The sequence below is a fragment of the Rhincodon typus genome, chromosome 18 (assembly GCF_021869965.1).
Source record: "Rhincodon typus isolate 14 chromosome 18, sRhiTyp1.1, whole genome shotgun sequence".
NCBI classification, from domain to species: domain Eukaryota; kingdom Metazoa; phylum Chordata; class Chondrichthyes; order Orectolobiformes; family Rhincodontidae; genus Rhincodon; species Rhincodon typus.
In genome coordinates this window covers 20,095,937-20,118,687 of record NC_063349.1, presented here as the reverse complement: position 1 = coordinate 20,118,687, position 22,751 = coordinate 20,095,937, and the positions used below count along the sequence as shown (strand labels likewise).

The window sequence follows — 22,751 nt, the reverse complement described above, 5'->3', positions numbered from 1 at the left end:
ATTTCAAAACAAAAAAGTAATTCTGACGGTGGTCACTGTTTCTGGAATTTGGTTCATACTTTTTGTTCTGTTGATAATATGCATATTGCTGATAGACACATTCAAGGCTACCTCGTTTTCTTTTGTGCCCTGAAATTGAGAAGTTTCACAGTAAGATCTGTCCTTACAGCAACATTTCCCCTCCCCGCCTCTGGTCGGTCTACAGCGTTACCCTTTGGACAGAAAACAGAGATATATTTCAATGAAAGTAAAGTTGGCTGGAAACATTTTTACAAATAATCTATGAAGCACACATGACGCTGGTTTTCTTAGACTTGGCTGCACTCAAGTCAAAAACCATCGAACTATAGTTTTATGCAAAGGAAACAAAAAAGAACTGAAGCTGGAAACTAGACGCCTTGATCTGGCAGCTGTATAGGCTTTTCTTTTCGGTTGAGATTTACAACAGTTTATGGGGGAAACTTATTTTCCCCGTCTTTTTAGCAATGGTTAAAGCCTGTTCTACCTTAAATAGGGCGACCACGTCAAGTGAAGAATCATCGATTCCCGAGGATTGAATGCCTGTCAGGGCCATGATGCATAGACAGGCAGTTAGTTGCTGAAGGAAAACAAAATCCTGCTGATCAACCTATATTTGAATTGTACTGTATGTGAATTTGTAAATGATACTTAAACGTTTTATATTCTTACAGTAAACGTTAAAAAGCTGATATTTATATAATAAAGACGGGAAAATATGAAGTATGTTTTGGAAAAAAAAAGTGTCAGTGCCCCCATTGTGTGTGATCGTTTCGAAAAGTACGGTGGTGGAAGTGGGCCAATGGCGCCTTGTTGTCAGTGACGAGATGCAGTCGAGGGCAGCTTTGTGGAGCCTCGCTGTGTCTGATCAGGTTTCCTTTTCACCCGGATGGTCTTGTTCCTTACACTGGGTACCGTATTCTCAAACCTCCCGACGATTCCCGTCGCTTTTTTATTTAAAAATAAAGGGAGTTTGATGGTCTGGGCGAACCCGACGCTGGCGCTGCATTGTTGGGCAAAGTTAAAAAGCTACAGCGCTCTCCTTTTCTGCTTGCCCGCTCATGCATACCAAATAGCTTAGTGTTCAGCTCCCTCAGGATCTTCGTCCTGCCCCCGAGGTTTTTTTTTTAAAGCATTCTTGTCCATTTCTGAGTGCGTTTAATCGGCTTTTCAAGCGGAAGAGAAGAAGGTTGCTCCAATACTAACTCACAGCAGCAGTTTTTTTTAAAAGAAGTGGGTTGGGAATATGTAATAGTTCTGTGAGTTACTGTGGATGTGAATTTTTTTTATAATAACCCTCTCTTCCCCCCCCCCCCGCCAAGTTCTAACGAGCATTTTAACGATTCCACACTGGCTTTCATAATTTTTAATTCATAAGACAGTTGATTTAACGATATTTTTAATGTTTTCAACAGACAAGTAGCAGACCATTTTTTTTTCTTTTGACAGCTTTTTGGTAGAATATGGCTGTTAAGAATAAAATGTTTTGTTGAGGTTTGCCCAGTCTGGAATTTTTCAGCCATTTTTTTAATAAGCAGTGCTAATCTTTATTTCCCCCGATAGATTTTCTTTTTAAGGTGGAAGTGGCCTCAAGCTGCTAGGACTGCCACTTGGGATGCAACCCTGATTACCTCACTATCGCATATACATCAAGTTTCAATGATGATGTGCCTTCTAACTGCTCTTCCCCTAACCATCATAGGTTGAGGTTTTTAAATATAAAAGTAAAGTTTTTTTTAAGAGGTTGTATTTATACAATATCACGTCAAGTAGGACTGAAATTATTCAAAAAAGACAGCAGGTTGTCTTGGGATTTATCTTTTAAGTTTGCTGAGAGGTAACATTTAAAAAAAACAAAAGCCAGAATTTTAATTTGATAAGTGCATATCTTTATCAATCGTAACATATAGTCCATGTCAGAAATTAAAATTTAAGAAGTGGCAGAAATAATTTGGGGAAGGGGACATGGATGACTGTCACTACACTTTACAGTATTGCCATGACATGTTCTGTAAATTGAAAATGACTAAATTTCCGTTACCTTCCCGCCCCTCCAGTGAGAAAACTATCTGAACCTGCTTAACATGTTAACATTCAAACAGAGCAGAGATGATCAATATAATCCAAAGCTATTAAGTAGAATATTTGTGTACTTGAATCTCAAACACATGTTCATCTTCAACTAGTTGATATTTTCCATCAGACATCTGTTTTGTTTGCAATTTTTAGTGCCTTCATTAGAAATACACATTTCAAATTCACTGCATCTAATTGAAATTATATTTTTACTCTTCACTTTTTAAGATGAGGGTAATTGTGGTAAAATAATGTCTTTTCCAAAACAAAAGAAAATGGCTGACATTTTTTTTACTACAACTGATTCCTTAACCAGCGCTAGGAATTTGTGCTCCACCCAAGCTCCAGATATTCCACCATTTGCCCTTATTATGATAAGATGCTCTCCCCTCAAATAACAGTAGATGATTAATAATTCTGCAAGCTTGTTCATGAGAGTTCATAATGAAACTTCTACTGTGCTTTTAAACACTTGGGCCAGAGCACCACAAATGTGTAGACAACAAAAGCCACTCCAAAGTAGTTATGTACGAAAGGGTGACATGACCACAGACCCTACCAGGTTGTAATGTATAATACTCACAGGCTGCAATACAGGATTTCACTTCCCAAAATTCATTAACTAAAGATAGAGTCAGAGACAAAGATATATACTAGACCTTAATTACAGAAGACTTGTAAACAGTAGGATGGCAAATACTAAAGTAGGATACGTTCTCTTTCTAAAACCATCTTATACAAAAGAGAACGTGATTGTTTAATCCAACAAGTCCAGGTAAGATTAAATTATTTTCTGAAATAAATACATGAATATTAAAATTGTTTCTTTCCATGTTATAATATCAGGGATGAGAAAATTCTGCCTTTTGGCAGATTTTGATTCTGCCCGAACATGATAGTCTGCTCTTGGAAATAATTTTTGATCTCTGCCTCTCCAAGGTTGTTGGTGCATGCATTCAACTCCAATCTTGCATGCTTTCAGTTGATGTCCAAAGTCAAGGCCCAAGTGTGGGGAGCCCCATTGGAGGTCATGCCTAGAACCAAATCCCACTACTGCCACCCAGCCTTGCACAAGCTTTGTCCTGGTTACTGTCAATCATCCCACCAACAGTAAATGCTCTTCTGTTGCCCAATTGATGGCAAATAGCAGGCAGTGGGAAGAAGCAACAGAACCTGACCTTCCGTGGGATTCAGGCTGGTAACCGTGGGGAGCGGGAGCAACAGAGACCAAGTTTCAGTGGGTGTAGGAGGAACAGGAGACCACAGGTCGTCCTGGGATTTGGCATGCAGGATTAAGCAGTGCAGCCACACCTGGATTGAATCAGAAAAACTTTTCAGTCATGTTAGCTTGACTAGGAAGAGGTCTGTGGGCTCAGGATGGTTTGGTGTTGCTGTTAGACTACTGGAAAGGCCAGGTTGCATAGTGAGTTTGGGGGGAGTGGGGAAGGAGGATGTGGTGAGATGGACGGACAGGACGAGATTTGGGAAGAAGGACTTGAGTTATTAGGTACAGAAAGTTGAGAAGAGGAGCTCCTTGGCGAGTAGTGTGGAGGGAACTTCAAAGAGGAACGCCTCCAGTGAGTAGCAGCGAATGGTTTGGGAAGAGGAACTATTGAGTGAGTGGGGGTTGAGGGGAATAGGAAGAATTTGTGTGGGGTAGAAGGAGAAAAATGAAATGAATTATAATGCACATGTGGGACAGAGGAGTTTAGACAAGTCTTCTGTCATCAGGAAATGTAGGGACATCAGTGAAAACCTACGTGAATATATAAAACAATAGCATTTCTACAAAGTACTTTTAAAAAATCATTTTCGTATTAATATCCAACATTATGTTGATTCATAAAATGTGATTCTCAAATGATATACTAAATATTGCCATTTTGCAGCTGTTTTGCTTTGCTGACATCTGGTTTACATTAACTTATAGATTTTTAAAATATGTATATTTATATATTTATTCATGGGATGTCAGTATTGCTGGACAGCAGAGCCATTTTTGACCATCCCTAATTGCCCTTGAAAAGGTGCTGGTGAATTAAAATAAGGTCACATTGGAAAATAGTTTGTGAGGCACTGCCATAATCTTGTGCATCACTTTGCATGCACATGATCCAGCAAAGGTCATGTTCTGTTGTCCGTATGGACGTCATCTTGTATTACATGTGCTGTCTGCATTGAATAATGAAATGCTGAAGTTACTTTGGTGATCTTATTCAATTGTTTTGTCCACAGTATTAGTGGTATTAGAAATTAAACAAAGGGATACTGATGTTTCTTCCCACTGAAGTCCATCCCCATTTGAAGTGGCCTAAATACTTCCATGCTTACTTGTCACAAAACAATTCAGGCTTTTTTGTCTTAACCACTTGCACACCTTGATCAATTCATCCCTGTCATTTGTCGAATGATGTATGGACATAAATGCGCAAGATATCTTAGTCTTTTTGCCAAATAATCTCAAAACAGCAGAAGCATAGTTTCCATATTTTATAGAAATCTAGATTCAGGTATAAACTACATCCTTTCATTCATACATATTATTACTTCATGGTATTCCATGACACTGGAAATAAACCTGTTTGGAGTTTGCATCATATTAGGGCTGACATTCCATTTATTAAATGTTAAGGTGCAACACAATAATATTCTCATGTTTTACTGGAGAGCAGGGATAATATCAAATTATGATCAGCGTTCTATGTACAATTATGTGCAAACATTTATTATCTAATAGATTTGTCCTGGATCCACATCAAACCTCTAACTCGTGGACAATTAATAGAATGTACCTTATTTGGTGTGACTTCTCTTGTATTCAGTATATTTTGGTCTGAAGCACACTTTAGCAGTTTGGCCTTTATAGTGATTTCAGTTTTTCTTAGTAATAGAAATTTTCATCAATAGCCACCAGATATTTTTAGTATGGTTTGAACCAACTGCACTATTGATATGAAAGAAACTATTTGTTGTTAGGTTGAAAATCAACATGTCAAATCATACTGAAGATGAATCTTTTATATTTGCTTAAAATTGAAGGGCACCAGTCTCCCCAGGTGTTAAATAATCATTGTCAATTTCATTAATAATTAGGTTAGGTTTTGAATCATTTCTCTGCTCTAATTGGAGAGACTGATAACTAAGAAGTTGGCACATTTTTTAAAAAACTCATTGGCCTAAATAGTAGTTCAGAAGAAATATTAAGTTGACAATTAAAATAAACTTCTATGAAATAAATATATATTTTTTGACCCAGATATTTGGATGAAAGTTTTGCTATTTAAAGGGATATTGTCAGAACTACATAATCAAGCAACAAAAGACATCTATCTTTTGAATAACAAATTTAAAGACTAAATATTGTGGTCTTCACAAAGGATCTTCTGCTTGAAGATTATACTGAACACTGTCAAAGCCTAATCAAGAAAAGACAGAACGTTGGTATACCAATATATTGTAGTACTGAATAACATGAGGTAGGATTGTCAGGAAAGTAATTTCCTTTTAGGGAAGTTCAATATAAAGGACACAGCATTTAGGATTGCTTATGTTCCCATTCCACAGTGCAGAGATAGGGAGAGACTGGAGAACAGGGAACAGTTTCAAAAGTAGTCATGAATGAAGAGGAAGAGGGAAAAAGCCTAGTAACCTCACAGCCACTATTAGGTTTATATGGTAGGTTTTGTTAATAGATTGTTCTTGTATTGGAAGGAAAAAAGCAACAGTGTAGCTGCAGGTCTAGTGGTTCAAATGAACATAAATTAATCATCAGCCAACAAAATAAATATTGGATTAACTATGAAATTTCAATCTCCATTTCACATTTTTGGGCTGTGTCTCATTATCATTAGAGATTGTCACAATAATCTGTGGACTTGGGTTCATGTATAACCAGTTATTCTCTAGTGAATGGTTATTTCATGATCTATAAATCAAAGCACAGGTCCACTGAAACAGATTAATGATCTAAATAGGGTGTGCCTACTATAAAATATAGAGCAAGAGGTTGAAGCATTTTCAGTAATTGTGATGTTCCCAACATGAGTCAGTAACTTTATTACCATAGGGTCACTAGGATGACTTGGAAAAATTTCTACGAGGTTAACCAGATGGGAGGTGCAGTGAGGAGCTTGTTCAATCATAATGGAGTTTAGCTAATTGAGTGAGTCCATATGCAATAATTAGGAATCTTTTTTCCCCATTTTCATAAAAATAGTTAAAATAAAATAGCATTTCCTGCTTTATGTGTAGTTCTACATTAAATGTAAGCATTAAAATTAGCAAACAGGAAAATCGAGTCAGCCGTACAAGTATTGAGTATTCTCAGTAATTTGGAAATATCTTAATGTCTCAGAAGTCACTTATTTAGAGATACAGTGATACGTGGTACCTGGTGTCAGTAGTTTGCGAATGAAAATAAATGTGGAGTATAGTATACTGGAAGTAAAGCAACTGTAATATTTAGAGTTGTACGACAAAGACTATGACTGAATCGGAGTTAAGGTAGCTGTAAAAGCTGGAGACAAGGTAACCCTGGGTTATCCAGAAGGAATTGGAGATGTAGGATGGAACTTTCCTAACCACTGATTAGCATGGGTGTTAGTGAAAAAGTTGGGAAAATTGTGAGATGGGCAGTAAAGAGATTCCCAACATAAAGAGCAAAATGTCCCCAGTTTCCAATGAGGTATTGAACAATGAGGCATGAATCTCACTAATGAGGGTTGAGAGGCCAATATACATGCATTAGTATCCATTAACATTCTGTTTATTACATCATCTCACCTTAGCGATATGCAGCTTACATTCTCCAACCCAGAACCTAGACATCAACAATTCTGACATGAAAGTCAGAATAGTAACCTGGCCAAGTCCAGCTTGGTACTTGCTCCTCCGGCCCTCCATCTTGGACATTAGGCACTAGCACCTCAGGGCAATCTCCATTGACAGTAATCACACATAACCCTATCCACCAAAACCTCCAGGTCCCTGTCAATCAAACAAGGTGCATATTTCCCTCTGTCTGTCATGTCTGGGGAAATTGACAGGAACCATGCAGGGCAGCTGTGGGCTGCTAGCACTTGACCAGGTATGCAGGTGGACATGAAAGATATGCTGCTGTCAGAAATCCCAGGAAGTGCCAGTCTGTGGCAAGTGGGAGTATGAGTGGGGCATTAGAGGAGCATGGTGCATGGGTAATGAGGCAAATTTGTGAAGATAGCGTGCAAAAACCCACTGGGGCTTGTGGAGAAAAACCCTCCATGAAACTTGCCAAAATTGACAATCAATTTCTGGTAGAATTCAACCTAGACTAACTGATTTTCCAGTATAATAATGCTGGATCACTCGTTGTGGGTTTTGCTGTCTTTCTTGCTGTCTTCATTTCTGAATATTCACCTCAAATATATAAATTCCAAGACATGGGAATGCACCAATGCATTTGCAGAACATAACAATTTATGGTTTACAAACATATATTTCATTCTGTTTAAAGTCAAGACAGTACCATCACAATCTTTACAGAACACAATTAATGAGAAGTCAGTTTTCCCTTTCTCTTGTCAAGAATGCTGACACTTGATTGGGGATAATTCCTGAGACTAGCAACTATTTCGTACCCTGACAAGCGCCAATTGTTATTTGGCCTTAAATAATTAAATGTCATGCATGGACCCAACATATATTCATTTATCAACAGGAACCACTGGCGAGAAATGTTGAGCAAGATTCTTGAATGATGGTTTTCTCCTCCAAAGCCCTGAAGCATGGAGTCAATTTGAGCATCTCATTTCAAATCAAGTTACTTTAACCAAATGGAAATCAAACCTAGTACTTTCTACATAGCAGGATATTAGACCAGATCGTGCTTTTGCCTATTTTACCAATAAATTTGTTTATCATTGACTTGCTTGAGTTAACATATTATAGTTAATACCGTATTTTGCAGTCTGATGATTGTTATTTTAAGATAATTCATGCCTCTATTATCTCTACACTACTGCAAAACAGCACTGTTCACCCTCCCACATACTATCCATCACAAACTCGTGGTACTTCATCTCTCTTACCCCTCCTTAAATGTAATCTACAGCCCCACACCCTCTTAAATACTGATGTTTCTCTAATTCTGGCCTCTTGGAGTATCCCCAATTTTAACTGCTCCATGATTAGTGGCTATCTTTAGCTGTCCAGGGCCCAAGCTCTGAAATTCTGTCCCTATACCTATTCACCTTTAATTTTTACCTCTCAAATTCCTTTTACTGCTCCTTAACATGTATTTCTTTGACTAAGCTTTGGGCTACCTGCTCTAATATCACCTCATGTACTGCAGTGTCAAATTTCATCTTCTAATGCTTTTGTGAAGTGGCTTGGGACATTTTCTTATGTTCAAGCTGCAAATAAATGCAAGTTGATACTGAAATTGTTTCACTTAAATTAGTATTTGATGTGCTGTCTGCAGTTCATGACGATATCTAGATTCACAATGTTTAAGATTATTTGCTTTTACATTCACAGTTAATCATGATGCAGATTCTATTTGAAGTTAATCCAGTGCTAAAATTTGAACTGTTTATTTACTCCTGTTCAGCTAGGTTAAATGCATCATCTCGATCAGTGAGCAAAGATGATGTTTTTTGTCGTACTGGCTGAAGAAATTGATGAACATGCATAATTGTTCTGCAGGATTTATAGAGCAATTAGAAAGATTGGCAGACTCTGTCAAGATAGTTATAAAGATCTGAATGTGGAGAAACTTTTGCAGCTCCACCTTCAGTTTATGCTGGTACTTGCTCAAAGCTGATACCAGCAATGAAACCTAACCCTCAAGATGAGGGGAAAGAGGTGAGTGCTAGTTAAAAATAGCACTGATTAGGCTTGCAGCTTGATAATGATTTATGTTCCTAAATGTAGGTTGAATTTTAGTATTAATGTATATAAATTGGGTACTGGAAACTTGTTCAAGAGGTTCTTTATAATCAAAAAGCACAAAAAAAGACGCTTTTAACAATATTAGACTATGAGTACAATATTAAATAGAGAACTTTTATTTATCCTTGGAGGCTGAAATAGCTCTATCTTGTCTCGAATTTGCTTAACTTTCTAGTGAAGGAAAGGAAGAAATGCTGAATCCAAGCCTTAATGTTTGACAGCTGGGAGTGTCAGGCAAACAGACATCTGCAGACTTACTGAACAAGTCAAGCCTGACTGGGAACAAAGAGAACCATGTGGAGAGGGAGGATCAAAGCCATGTATAAGGGGGAAAATCCAGACAGCCACAATTGTGAAATTGGAACGAAGAGATCCGAAGCCAAAGTACAAGCAAAATCATTAAGTCAATAAGCAAAAATTAATATTTTACATCTTGAACACCCACTTTATTTTCCCAAATTAACAATTAATTTTCTATGTTTTATTCTTCTTAAGGAGGGAATGACAGATCAATGACAACCTTGTACTATAACAGCATATGTGATAACTACAATGTCTTTGTGGGTATGAGACTGAAACCCAGGTAGTTATTCCTTCAAGACAGCTTTGGAAGAGTATTTCTGACTGGCACTGTAACTATATGTGAACAAAATTGACAGATACAACCAGCAGGCCCTTCAATCTTGTGCCAAACCATGATGTCGGACCATGAGGGTTACATTCTTTCTCATTTCTCTAACGTCTCCACTATTACAATATTATCTCACCCAACTCATACCCAGAGCCATCTGATCTCCAAAGAATGTCAAAAAGTAAAAACTCAGGGTCAGGATAATGGGAAAGTCCTCTCTGACCCCTTAGTTAATTGAAACCTGTCCTGGACATCAAATGGACCAAGAGTAACCTTTAAAGATCTTTCATATGATATGGCCTCTTCCCTAATCAGGAACCAGTACAGCTGGAGTACACATGGTATGCAGAGAGATGGGGAGATGGTGCTATAACAGTAATGCCACTGGACAAATAACCCAGCCCCAAACTGATGCTTTGGGACTTGGACTCAAATCCCACCATGGCACTGGTGGAATTTAATTCAAGAAATAAATCTATAAAATAAAAGGAGTAATGGTGACCATAATAAGTATCATCCATTGTTGTAAAAACCCACCTGGTTCACCTTGCTCCATTTGGCCCACATGTGATTCCAGACCCACAGCAAAGTGTTTCATTCTTTACTGACCTTTGAAATGGCCTAGCGAGCCACTTAGCTCAAGGGAAATATGGGGTACTGAGCAACACTCAGGTCCAAGGAAAAATCATTCAACACCCACCATGTCATCTAGCAATGTAATTCCTCAGTGAGGGTGGAGGGGGGGACAATGGCCTACTGATATTTTTGCCACACTATTCATTCAGAAATTCATCTAATGTTCTGGGGACCAAGGTCTAAATCCCACCATAGCAGATGGTTGAATGTGAATTTAAGAAACAACATCTGGAATTAAGAATCTACTGATGACATGAAACCATTGTCAGTTGTTGGAACACCCATCTGGCTCAGTCATGACCTTCTGGGAAGGAAATCGGCCCATTCTCACCTGGTCTGACCACATGTGACTCCAAACCCACAGCAATGTGGTTGACTCTTAAAATCCCAGAAAGCTACTTAGTTGTACAAATCGCTACGAAGTCTCAAAGAAGTGAAACCATACGGACCACCTGGCATAGATCCAGGCTCTGGAAAAGACAACAGCAGAAACAGCCCTGTCGACCCTGCAAAATTCTCCTGACTAACATCAGGGGGCTAGTGCCAAAATTGGGAGAGCTGTCTCACAGACTAGTCAAGCAACAGACTGACATAGTCATAGTTATGAAATCATACCTTACGGACAATGTCCTCGACATCACATCACCATCCCTGGATATGTCTCGTCCTACCGGCAGGACAGACCCAGCAGAGGTGATAGCACAGTGGTATACAGTCGGGACGGAGTTGCCCTGGGAGTCCTCAACATTGACTCTGGACCTCATGAAGTCTCATGGCATCAGGTTAATCATGGGCAAGGAAACCTGATTACCCCAAACCATCCTCCCACGGCTGATGAATTGGTACTCCTCCATATTGAACAGCACGTAGAGTAAGTACTGAGGATGACAAGGGCACAAAATGTACTCTGGGTGGGGGATTTCAAAGTCCACCACCAAGAGTGGCTCGGCAGCAGTACCACTGATCAAGGTGGTTCGGTCCGAAAGGACATAGCTGGTAGGCTGGGTCTGTGGCAGGTGGTGAGGGAACCAACACGAGGGAAAAACGTACTTGACCTCATCCTTACCAATCTACTGGTTGCAGATGCATCTGTCCATGATAGTATCAGTAAGAATGACCAGCTAAGAGTCCTTGTGGAGATGAAGTGCCACCTTCACATTGAGAATCACCTCCATTGTTCTGTTGCACTATCACTGTGCTAAATAGGACAGACTTCACTCAAATCTAGCAACTCAAGACTGGGCATCCATGAGGCGCTATCAGCCATCAACAGCAGCAGAACTGTACTCCAGCACAATCCGTAACCTCATGGCTCGACATGTTCTTCACTCAACCATTACCATCAAGCCAGGGGATCAACTCTGGTTCAATGGAGAGTGTAGGAGGAGATGCCAGGTGCAGCACCAGACATACCTAAAAATGAGATGTCAATCTTGTGAAGCTACCAAACAGTACTAATTGCATGCCAAACAGCATAATCAGCAAGTGAAGGACGGAGTTAAATGAGCTAATAACCAGCAGATCAGATCTAAGCTCAGCAGATCTAAGCTCCTGCCACATCCTGTCATGAATGGTGGTGGACAATTAAACAACTCACTGGAGGAGGAGACTCCACAAATATCTGCAACCTCAATGATCGAAGAGCCCAGAACATCAGTGCAAAAGATAAGGCTGAATCACTTGCAGCTATCGTCAGCTAGAAGTACCGAATGGATGATCAATCGTGGCCTCCTGAAATGGTCCTCAGACAGCACCTTCCAAACCCACAACCATTTCCATCTGGAACGACAGGGGCATCAGACATATGGGAACACCACCACCTCCAAGTTCCCCTCCAAGCCACTCATCATCCTGACTTGGAAATATATCACCGTTCCTTCACTGTCGCTGGGTCAAAATCGTGGAATTCTCACCCGAATCGCATTGTGGGTCAACCTACAGCAGGTGGATTGCAGTGGTTCAAGAAGGCAGCTCATCACCACCTTCTCAAGGGCAACCAGGGATGGGCAAGAAAGGCTGGCCAGCCAGCAATGCCCACATCCCACAATAAATAGAAAAAAATTACTGATACCAGTCTGCAGCCAGTTTGATTCACTCCTCATTATATAAAGAAGTACTTGTTGCATTGGACAGTGCAAAGACTATGGGCTCTGACAATGTTATGACTTGTGCTGTAGAACCTGCCGCTCCCCTAGCCAAACTCTTCCAGTATACTGGCATCTACCCACAATGTGGAAAATTGCCCAGGTATGTCCTGTCAACAAAAAGCAGGACAAATTCACCCTGGCCTCGTCAGTCTACTCTCGATCATCAGTAAAGTGATGGAAGGTGTCATCAACGAAGCTATCAAGTAGCACCTGCTCAGTGATGCTCAGTTTGGGTTCTTCCAGAGCAACTCAGCTCCTGACCTCATTACAGCTTTGGTTCAAACATGGACAAAAGAGATGACTTCCAGAGGTGAGGTGAGAGTGACAGCTCTTGACATCAAGGCTGCATTTTACTGAGTGTGGCATCAAGGAACCCTAGCAAAACTGGAATCAATGGGAATCGGGTCAAACTCTCCACTGGTTCGAGTCATACTTGGCACATACCTGTTAGATGTCAGTCATCTCAGCTCCAGGACATCTCTGCAGGAGTTCCTCAGGGTAGTGTCCTAGGCCCAACCACCTTTAGCTGCTTCACCAACGACCTTCCCTCCATTACGATATCAGAGGAGGGGTTGTTTGCCAACGTTTGAACTATGAATACGAATCAGAGACAATCTACCTACCACCATTTGACATTCAATGGTGTTACCACCACTGAATCCTCCTCTATCAATCTTCTTGGGGTTAGCATTGCCTATAAACTCTACTCAACTTGCCACATAAACACAGTGGCTGCAAGAGCAGAGCAGTGGCTAGGTATACAGTGGTGAAAAGCTCACTTCTGACTCCTCAAAGCCTGTCCACCATCTACAAGATACAAGTCAGGAGTATGATGGAATACTCCCCACTTGCCTGGATGTGTGCAGCCCCAACAACATTCAAGAAGCTTGACACCATCCAGGACAAAGTAGCCCGCTTGATTGGCACTACATCCAGAAGCATCCACTCCCTCCACCACCAATGCTCAGCACAGCGGTGTGTACTATTTACAAGATATACTTCAGAAATTTACCAAAGATCCTCAGACAGCATCTTCCAAACCCACGATTACTTCCACCTAGAAAAACAAGGGCAGTAGATACATGAGAACACCACCACCTACAAGTTCCCCTCCCACTTACCATCCTGACTTGGAAATATAATCACTGTTCCTTCACTGTCGCTTGGTCAAAATCCTAGAATTCTCTCCCTAAGGACATTGTGAGTCAATCCACAGCAGGTGAACTGCAGCAGTTCAAGAAGGCAGGTCACCATCACCCTCTCTAGGGCAATGAGGGACAGGTGACACCCGCATCCCACGAAGGAATAAAAAGAATTCCAGAGATTGACACTTGGAAATTCTTCCTTGTGTGGCCTAACATCCAATCTATTCCCAATCTTATTTAGTTCAGCCTTAGTGTCCCCTGGACGTCTCTAAACTGCTAAAATAAAGCAGTCTATCAACAGGGATGCTGTCTGGCTTTTTAATTATTTTATAGCTGTCTGTCAGATGATGTTCAAGTTTGTGTTGCTTTAAAGTAGTTTGGCCAAGGTCCTTTAGTCCAAGTAGCTGAAGCTCTTTAAGCTTGGTATAATTGTACTAGCTATCTGACTCTGGACTTTTTCCAAGGCCAGTATATCATCCACCATTTAGGGGTATCAAAATTAGGCATTGTAATGTGGATGTAAAGCAACCAGTCAAGTATCAAAAAAGTGTCTCAATTTATCATAAGTTTTCTACCAATACCTTAGTTGCAGTTCCTTTACATCAGTCATGAATCTTTAGGAATCAGTATACAATGGCAACTAGATTTTTAACTCTTCCAATCTCTTTTAGTACTGCTCTCTGAAGTATCCTGAGTTGGCCCTTCCAAAGTGCACGCTGCTAGATCTATCTGAATTAAGTTGTTTGCAGTTCATTAAATTGATAATATGCCCATTCGTACCATAAAACGTGTTGTGAATTTATCAGCAGGCACATGCCACTGAATGACCACATTCCGCGTCACTGCAACCATGAGTCCACCCAACTTGATCCTTTTGGAACTTTTGAGATGGTTGACCATTTCTTCCAAATTTTTAGCATACATCCACATTCTATTTCTTTAGAGTTTACAGATGAAGAAAATCTAGAAAATGCTGAATTGGAATTTTCAAAGTTTGGTTGGTTGGACAGCTGGTTTGTGATGCAGAGCGATGCCAACTGTATCGGTTCAATTCCCGCACCCCTGAGGTTACCATGAAGGACTCTCCTTCTCAATCTCTCCCCTTGCTTGAGGTATGGTGACTTTCAAATTAAACCACTAGCTGTTGTCTCTCTCTAATGAGAGAGCAGCCTATGATCTAGTAGGACAATGGTGACTTTACCTTTTCATTTGGTAATGAAACTAAACTGTATTAATTAAAGAACATGTAGCAGTTTGAGTAGGAAATTGATTAAAGGACAGAGGGAGAGCACTATTCAATTAATGTCTTTTGGGCTGGAAAATGTACAAAATGTTACCTCCCAGAATTTAGCATGAAGACCAGTGCATTTCTCAATTTTTGTCATTAGGTATAAGGGCAAAGATATCAAACTTGGTAGATAGCGTAAAGTAACTGTGAAAAGGATTGAGTGAAACTTAAGAAAGACAGATGGGATAGCAGATTGGCAGCTAGATGTCAGATGAAAATTAATGTGGAGAAATGTAAAATATTGTGTTGCTGAGTGGTAGAAAATGGAGAGAATAAATGGTAAAACTTTTGAAGAAACACAACTGTAGAGAGTTAGGGGGCTAGATAGTTTTTTTTAATAAATGGGAGGATTATGGAATGCTAAATTTTATAAATGAGAGCACAAAAGAACAATGTAATAGTAAACAGTACAAATGATTGGTTAGGACTTTCCATTTTATTGTTCCTGGCATATACCATGAAAATATTTCAAGAAATTCTGAAATTATAGCTTGTTACATTTTAACAATTTTGATTGAAAAAATCATGGGCTGAGGGATGGGATTTCTTGTTGTTCACTCCTAGTGTGCGTCAGGAGTAAGTAATGAAGTAGAAACTCTCAAACGTATTCTCCAGTTTTAGAAAGAATTTCACAGAGAGGGTATACAGGAAAGATATAGTAAGACAATCCTAGGATGATGGTCAAGACATTTGATGAAGAGTCAGGTAGTGGAGAGGCAGAGCCGAGTATTATCAGCTGACATGTGGAAGCTAACACTATGTTTGTGGATGATGTTGCCAAGGGTGAGCAGATAGCATCTATGAATGGTGGAGGAGCTATTTCTAGACAGCCTGTGTTTAAGATGGAGGAACAATTAAGAATAGTCTCATTGAGTTGGACTGAGGAGAGGAATTGGAAGAGAATGGTATAATCAACTGTGTTAAAAAGTTCAGAGACCATGGAAAAGAAATGGTACAGCATAGTACACATTGCTGCCACTATACATCTGTGGGCACAGGGAATGACTTAAAGGTGTTAGATGGTGCCAATCAAGTCAGTTGTTTTGTCCTGGATGGTGTCATGCTTCCTGAGTGTTGTTGGAGCCTCATCCATCCAGGCAAGTTGAGATTTTTCCATCTTCCTCCTGACCTGTAGCCTGTAAAGTTGTGCACTGGGGAGACAGGAGGTTACTTACCACAGAATTTCTAATCTCTGACTTCTTGCAGTTGCAATATTTATATGGCTGGTTCAGTTTCTAGTCAATAATAATTCCCAGTATGTTGAGAGTAGGGATTCGATTATAGTTATGCTATTGATAGAAAGGGGGAGATGATTAGTTAGAGATGGTCATTGCTTGGCACTGTATGGAATGAATGTTATTTGAATATTGCCTATAACGTACCTAATGTTCTCAGAATCCTCAGTCAAGCAGCTTGCATTTAGTACACAATGTCTCCTCGAAGCTGCACAGCCATGCAGCCATTCAAACGGTCATGTTCAGGCCTTTACGTTACTGCACCTGAACAGCCACCCCACTGAGACAAATCACCAATACAGTCCAAAAATACTTCAGGAAATACGAACTGGGAGCCAGTGCACAAATTGTACTCAAGACTAATTCAAGAATCAGATTTGATGGATGCAAAGAATTATCTGCATAAAATAGCTGGAAGTCCAAGTACAATTCTAAGACACACAGTGGTAAATTTAGAGTGGGCACTGAAATGAAAGCCCAGTGTTAAAAAAAAGTCTTTCCTTCCTAACAGTCTGCAATTTTTTCGTTACGTTTACTCAGTTCAACAAATTACTGCCATAACCCCTCCTTCCTTTGCCAACCACTACCCTATCTAACCCCCAGCCCTGTCTGCCCCCAGGGGATGTGCAGGAAGTACCTTGTGTCCTGTAATATCAGTACATGCAACGAGTGCAATTTGTAACATTGGTTATTGCAAGACATAACAGGGGTAATGGGTCCTAGCAACACCTTAGTTGTTGTACTTCTCAACTAGCCATGCTCCTGACCAAGCTGTTCTCGTACAGTACAAGACTGGCAATTACCCAACAACATGGAAAACTGCCCATGTATTTTGTGTCCACAAAAGCACCATAAATCTAATCCAACCGAATACAATTGCATTAGATTACTCTCAACCATCAGCAAAGTGATGCAAGATTGACATTGTTTTCAAGCAACACATCTTCAGCTAAATCTGCTCACAGGTGTTCAGGTTAGGTTCATACTCATCTCCAAACCTCATTACCACCTTGATCAAGACATGGACAGAATATCTGAACACAGGAGATACAATGTGAGTGACTGCATTGATGAGTGATACATCAAGGCGCCTGGAGAGCTAGAGTTAATGGGAATCAAGGGAAAATCACTTCATTGGTTGGAGTCATACTCTACATAAAGGAAGATGGTTGTGGTTGTTGGCCATCAATTATCTCAGCCCCAGGACATTTGTGCAGAAGTTCCTCAGGGTAATGTCCTTGATCCAACCATCTTTAGCTGCTTCAATGACCTTCCCTCATTCCTCAGATCAGAAGTGGTATTGTTTGCTGATGGTTTCAGTGAGACTCGTCCGAAAATGAAGCAGTCCATGCCCAGATGAAGCAAAATTTATGCATGAACTGAAAAGTGCAACGACTATCTCCAAAGAGAGAGAATCTAACCATCGCCTCCTTGATGTTCAACAGCTTTGCCATCGCTTAATCAATACATTTAACATTGACCAGAAACTTAACTAGACTAGCCATATAAATTCAAATCAAAGGCTAGGAACTATGTCATTAGTAACTCACTGACTCCACAAAACCTTTCCATCATCTACAAGGCACAAATCAGGAATGTCCTGGAATATTCTATGGATGAATGCAGCTTCAACAACACACAAGAAGTTCAAAGCTATCCAGGACAAATCAGCCCACTTGACTGGGACCTCATTCAGTTCATTAAGCTTTCACTCCCCCCACCAACCTTACACAAAAGCAGTGTGCCAGATTAGCTCCCTTACAGGCACATTGAAAACCTATTAACTTCACCACCTAGAAGGTCAAGGGCAGAAAATACATGGGAGCGCCTGTGCCCACAAATTCCCCTCCGAATCACACAATATGCTGAGTTGGAAATATGTTGCTGTGACTGGGTCACAAAACCTGGGACTTCCTTTCTAACAGCAATGTGAGTATACCTATAGCGGATGGTCCCTAGTAGCTCAAGAATAGAGTTCAGAACCACCTTCTCAAGGAAAATTACAGCGGGCAACAAACACTGACCCAGCCAGTGAAACTCACTATGCAATGAACAACTGAAGATCTCAGTGATGAGAGGCTTTAGTTAAAGTAATCACAGGGAGAACAGAGAATCTTGTGATGACAGTCAGGAAGCTTAATGGTAGATAATATAGATTTGTTCAGAATTTGAGGGCTTACATGTAGTAAAAAGAAGACAACAAAAAGTTGGGAATGAAGGACAGGGAATAGGAGTAAGCAGTTAGCTCCTTAACAGCTTTCAGTTTCGACGATTCAAAGCATTTAGAGCTAATGAAATATGTTCTCTTGTGTGCAGCCATCTTGATTCTACACTGCAGCTGGTAATCATAAAACAATTTGGGATCAAAGGGAACAGTTAGTATTTATCTTATGATTCATGTCAATGCAAGGTTTCAATTCCACAGCAATACATCTCCAACCTGAGAATAAAACTAAATCTTTTCATCAAAAACAAATGATTAAGTTTGAACAGCCCTCTAGTTCAATGGAAACAGTTCAAACAGCTACAAAGTTGTTGCTAAATAAAATCACTTACCTGGTTTCACATGACTTTGTATTGTCTGTTTCTAGGATACAGAGCGTACTCCTCTCGGTATTGGGAGCTGTTTCTATCCGGGATTGCTATTTGACTAGCCTTCATTCAGGTTCATGCATGGCACAAGGTGGAATTCGAATATAATTTTAAAAAATTAACAATCTAATGATAACCATGAAACTGTTGTTGGTTGTTGGAAAACTCCATCTGGTTCACTAATGTCCTTTAGGGAAGGAAACTGTCATCCTTACCCGGTCTGACCTACATGTGAATTCAGACTCACAGCAATGTGGTTGCCTCCTAATGGCTATCTGGGCACGTAAGGATGGGTAATAAATGCTGGCGTAGCCAGGAGCATGTCCCATTAATGAATAAGTTGTTCTGCTGATGATCGGCTTTGATTTTCTTGCCATGCTGTTTTGTGGCTTCTTGACTGAAGGCATCACTTGGATTACAGGGTATGTAGCCTGATTCCCAGGTCTCTCTACAACAGTGGCTCTTTTGGTTTTTGCAGGTATGTCAAATCTTTGCTTTCAGGTCCAAGCACAACATTCATTTGCTGTTGCATTTTCACTAGCGTGCAGACCTTTTGTTCTGACAATTTCACATTTTCTAAGTTTTTCACATCCTTTGGCTTGTTTTCAGTTAAAACTTCTCTTTTGTGTTCTTTATCATCTTCAATGGCAGTAGTTGGCTGATAGCATGCCTTGGTTTGTCTGCCATAGCATCTTTTAATCGGTGAGCTTGTCAACTGGTGTAACGTACCAGTTGAGAAGGATTATGCAGTTTTCAGGATTGTCTTCATTATTTTAAGTGTTCACTGCCCTGTCTTTATCTGTTAAAGCTTTAGCAAACTGGTGACATGACTGAACTCATATTGCCCTGGCAACTTTTTGAGCAGTGTTCATCACCTGATCTAACTGCAGTTGGAATGCCAGATGTGAAGACAAGCTTTCATCTAGGCCAGATCATCTGACTTTTAAAAATTAGGTGACTAAAAAGATGGAGCTAATTCCTTACATACGCTTCAAACAGCTCATGGATCTTTTCTGGTATTTAGTGACTTATAGAAGGCTGTCTTTTGCTGCTGGGCTTCAACCTGTTTGCATGTATCAAATCTAAATGTGTATCTTGCAATGTTCTTGTCCATCAGTTAGTCATCTTGCTGGTTTTCTAAAGGCAACCTTGGGGTCCTTTGCAACTTGAGTGATTGCTGCACCTTTCTTCTTTCACATTCTCACATGTAACAAACTGAGATCCCTTAAATATGAGTCTGTGCTGTTTCTTGTGTTTATTTCTAATATAGAAATATGGCATTTATATACTTCGGAAAGCTGGGGAATCATGTTTACCCCACAACTCAAACTGCAGGACCCATTACAGCATGTTGATCTTTTTTCACTTTTGCTTCAGATCTTCTGTGAATTAACTGAGATTTCTTACATTTGGGCTTTTAGGTGTACATGCAGTCTGCTTAACTGCTCAGCAAGGAATAATCTTGGTCTCTTTTGTAGGAACTGACAACTCAAGCCCCAATAGATACACCGCTTTCTAGCACTGATGAAGCATCAGTAGAGGGCTGAGATGGTAGAAACTAATAAATGTTAGAAAGTTAGGCATAAGCACCATATTCAGCATATCTGCACAGGACAGTAGAAATTGCTGGTACAGCTCAGTGATTTCTGAAGTTCTCACTGATTCTGGTTAACCTCTATACAAGAACACTGCTCGGTCCCTCTTCTCATGTGACTGGTTGGGACCCCATTGGGGGTCTTGTGGAGGCCAGCAAATGTCATCTAATTCAACGTATCAGCCTACACGGTGTTCCAATGTAGCCTAGGAAGTTGAAACTCCAGCATTGGAATTTTACATGCCTGCCTTCACCTTGTGGATGGTATTTTTCAGATTTACAGTGAGAGACTGGTGAAAGCCCCAGTAAATTTCGGGACATGGTTTCATATGTTTGCGGATATAACACCTGCCTTTTGACTCAGATGTTAACACTAATTAACTCTTCTGAAACAGTTTCATGTTGAACGTGGTCAATCTTTAACATATCCTTTTTCCACTTGTTTACATTTATTTCTGTTAAGTTATTCTATTTCCTCAATAAACATGGATGTGTCATTTCAATAATGTGCTCGAGCCTAGAACAGAGTACGTAGTATCTGACTCATAGGTCAGGTGCTATTAACTGTGTGAGAAAGCCTAGTTGTATTTTCCAGGTAACATATGGAGAACTGCTACTATTGCTTCACAGGTTTTAAAAAGAGTTGCATTCAATGATTGAAGTAGGTTCCATGACCTGTCACCCTAAATAATAAAATCTTTTAAAAAAATTTTGTCTTTTACTGTCTCACACTGGAGGTCATTCAAGTATTTTTAGTGCCTCTGTCCGCATGCAGTAAATTGTCATGCTTCTGACATTGTTTGGCTGTTTACTGACGTGTGATGATCCTAGTTATCCCATATTGTTCCATAGGTGTTGCAATAATATGCTGAGATAACTTGCCAAATCTAATTGGCAGGGTGCACTCAGTCCATAAGCATGACCTAGCCTTCTGATTGCTTGCCATTTCAGTACACACAGTCTAGCTCACATTTATGTCCTATATGCTTTAGCGTTCCTATGAAGCCCAACACAAGCTGGAGGAATGGCATCTTATTTTCTAATTAGACATCGTACAGCCTTCTGGACTCAACATTGAGTTCAACAACTTCGGATCATGAACTCTGTCCTCCGTTTTGTTTTCCCCATCTCTGTCCCCATCTGTCCCCATGGTTTAGTTTTCTTCAGTTTGCTTTCAGCAGAACTATATCCTGCTATTAACACCTCCCCTGGACCTCTCTCTCTTGTTTACAACCATGACCATTTTCTTTACCTTTTGTTCTATAACACTTGCAAATGCTGTTTTCGTTCACCCTTTAACCTCCCCCAGACCTTCCATTGCTGTTAATATTGCTCCTTCTCATCTTTTACTCTGACATATAACCAACCACTTTTCTCTTTGTCTTCAGTTCCAAAGAAAAGTTATACTGGACTCAAAACATTAAATGTTTCTGTCTCTCCACAGACACTGCCAGTCCTGGTGAGTGTCTTCAATACTTTATGTTGTTATTGTCAACTTAAGCTTTGCTGGGAAGGACATAGCATGAAGATGAGTGGCCAGTGGCATGGCTGTATTCAAAGGATTTTGTATTTAACATGGTTTACTTGGTAGTGTCAAAAAGCATTAAGTACTATTAATATTGTAGTAATCACATTAACATAAATTGTAGTAACTTAGCTGAAAAAGGCAATAGAAATGTGTATGTTTCAAACATCTTTTCCTCATTTTCAGTTGTATTTCCTTTGTAGCCATTCTGTTAGAATCCAAGTCTAATATGTTTGTTTCCGATACCGGATAATACTTACCATGGCGTGCCAGCTGGAAATAAACAAATTATTCTGGAGCTGATTAGGTGTGCTATATATGGTACAGTCATCTTAATTTTATGTTGTAACTATCAATCATAAAACAACTTCTTGGTCACAGGGAGCAATTCTCAGAATTGACTACAATGCTGAAGAGAGGTAAGACAGCGTCAGCCCAGGTACAATGGTACACTTAGGATTTGGCCGCATAGGATCACCATTTTGTTCATAAATTGTGTTAAGGACTGTGCTTGTGGAAAAAGATATTAAAATCTACCGTTTGAAACAAATCTCCCTCAGCTAGATTTTTTACAATGATTTCTCAAACAAAAATTGTACATATTCAGCCATTTTAAGATATAAGCTTTCAATAAAGCCAGGCTGAAAATATGCCACTGTTGAAAGAAAGATGGACTGAATAAAGGTATGAAAATCCTCTTTCGTGTTGAAAGGAAAAAGACGAATTTAAAAACAAGGTGATGCACTGTCATTAACTGATTGCTTCTGTCAGGGAGCCTTGCCCATCAGCAGGGCACTTTGGAAATTCAGATGTGTACTGCATATGAGATGATAGCCCATGAAATCAGAACATTATTAGCTTTTAATCTGTAGGTTATCAGTTTGTTTTCAGCCCAGCCCAGATAGGATGAAATTCGCTCTGTGATTTTAACTGGTTC

General features: G+C 39.9%; 2 protein-coding genes across 8 annotated transcripts in view; one reads left to right on the top strand and one right to left on the bottom strand.

Annotated features, from left to right (window-relative positions):
* The window catches only part of LOC109917714 (F-box/LRR-repeat protein 14), a 70,199-nt gene that overhangs the window by 2,546 nt on the left and 44,902 nt on the right, over nucleotides 1-22,751 (top strand). The window contains exons 1-2 of one of the 6 annotated variants that reach the window (XR_007264032.1): nucleotides 7-929; nucleotides 7,790-8,418. The exons of 1 other annotated variant lie outside the window; for it this stretch is intronic. Coding sequence is in view for 4 of the 5 variants with exons in the window: in XM_048607415.1 (XP_048463372.1) it covers nucleotides 21,678-21,713 (36 nt within the window). In the remaining variant the exon portion in view is untranslated. 4 more of the 6 variants (XM_048607415.1, XM_048607416.1, XM_048607417.1 and 1 more) reach the window with 4 other exon arrangements.
* The window catches only part of LOC109917715 (wingless-type MMTV integration site family, member 5b), a 120,858-nt gene that overhangs the window by 56,655 nt on the left and 41,452 nt on the right, over nucleotides 1-22,751 (bottom strand). The window lies entirely within an intron of this gene.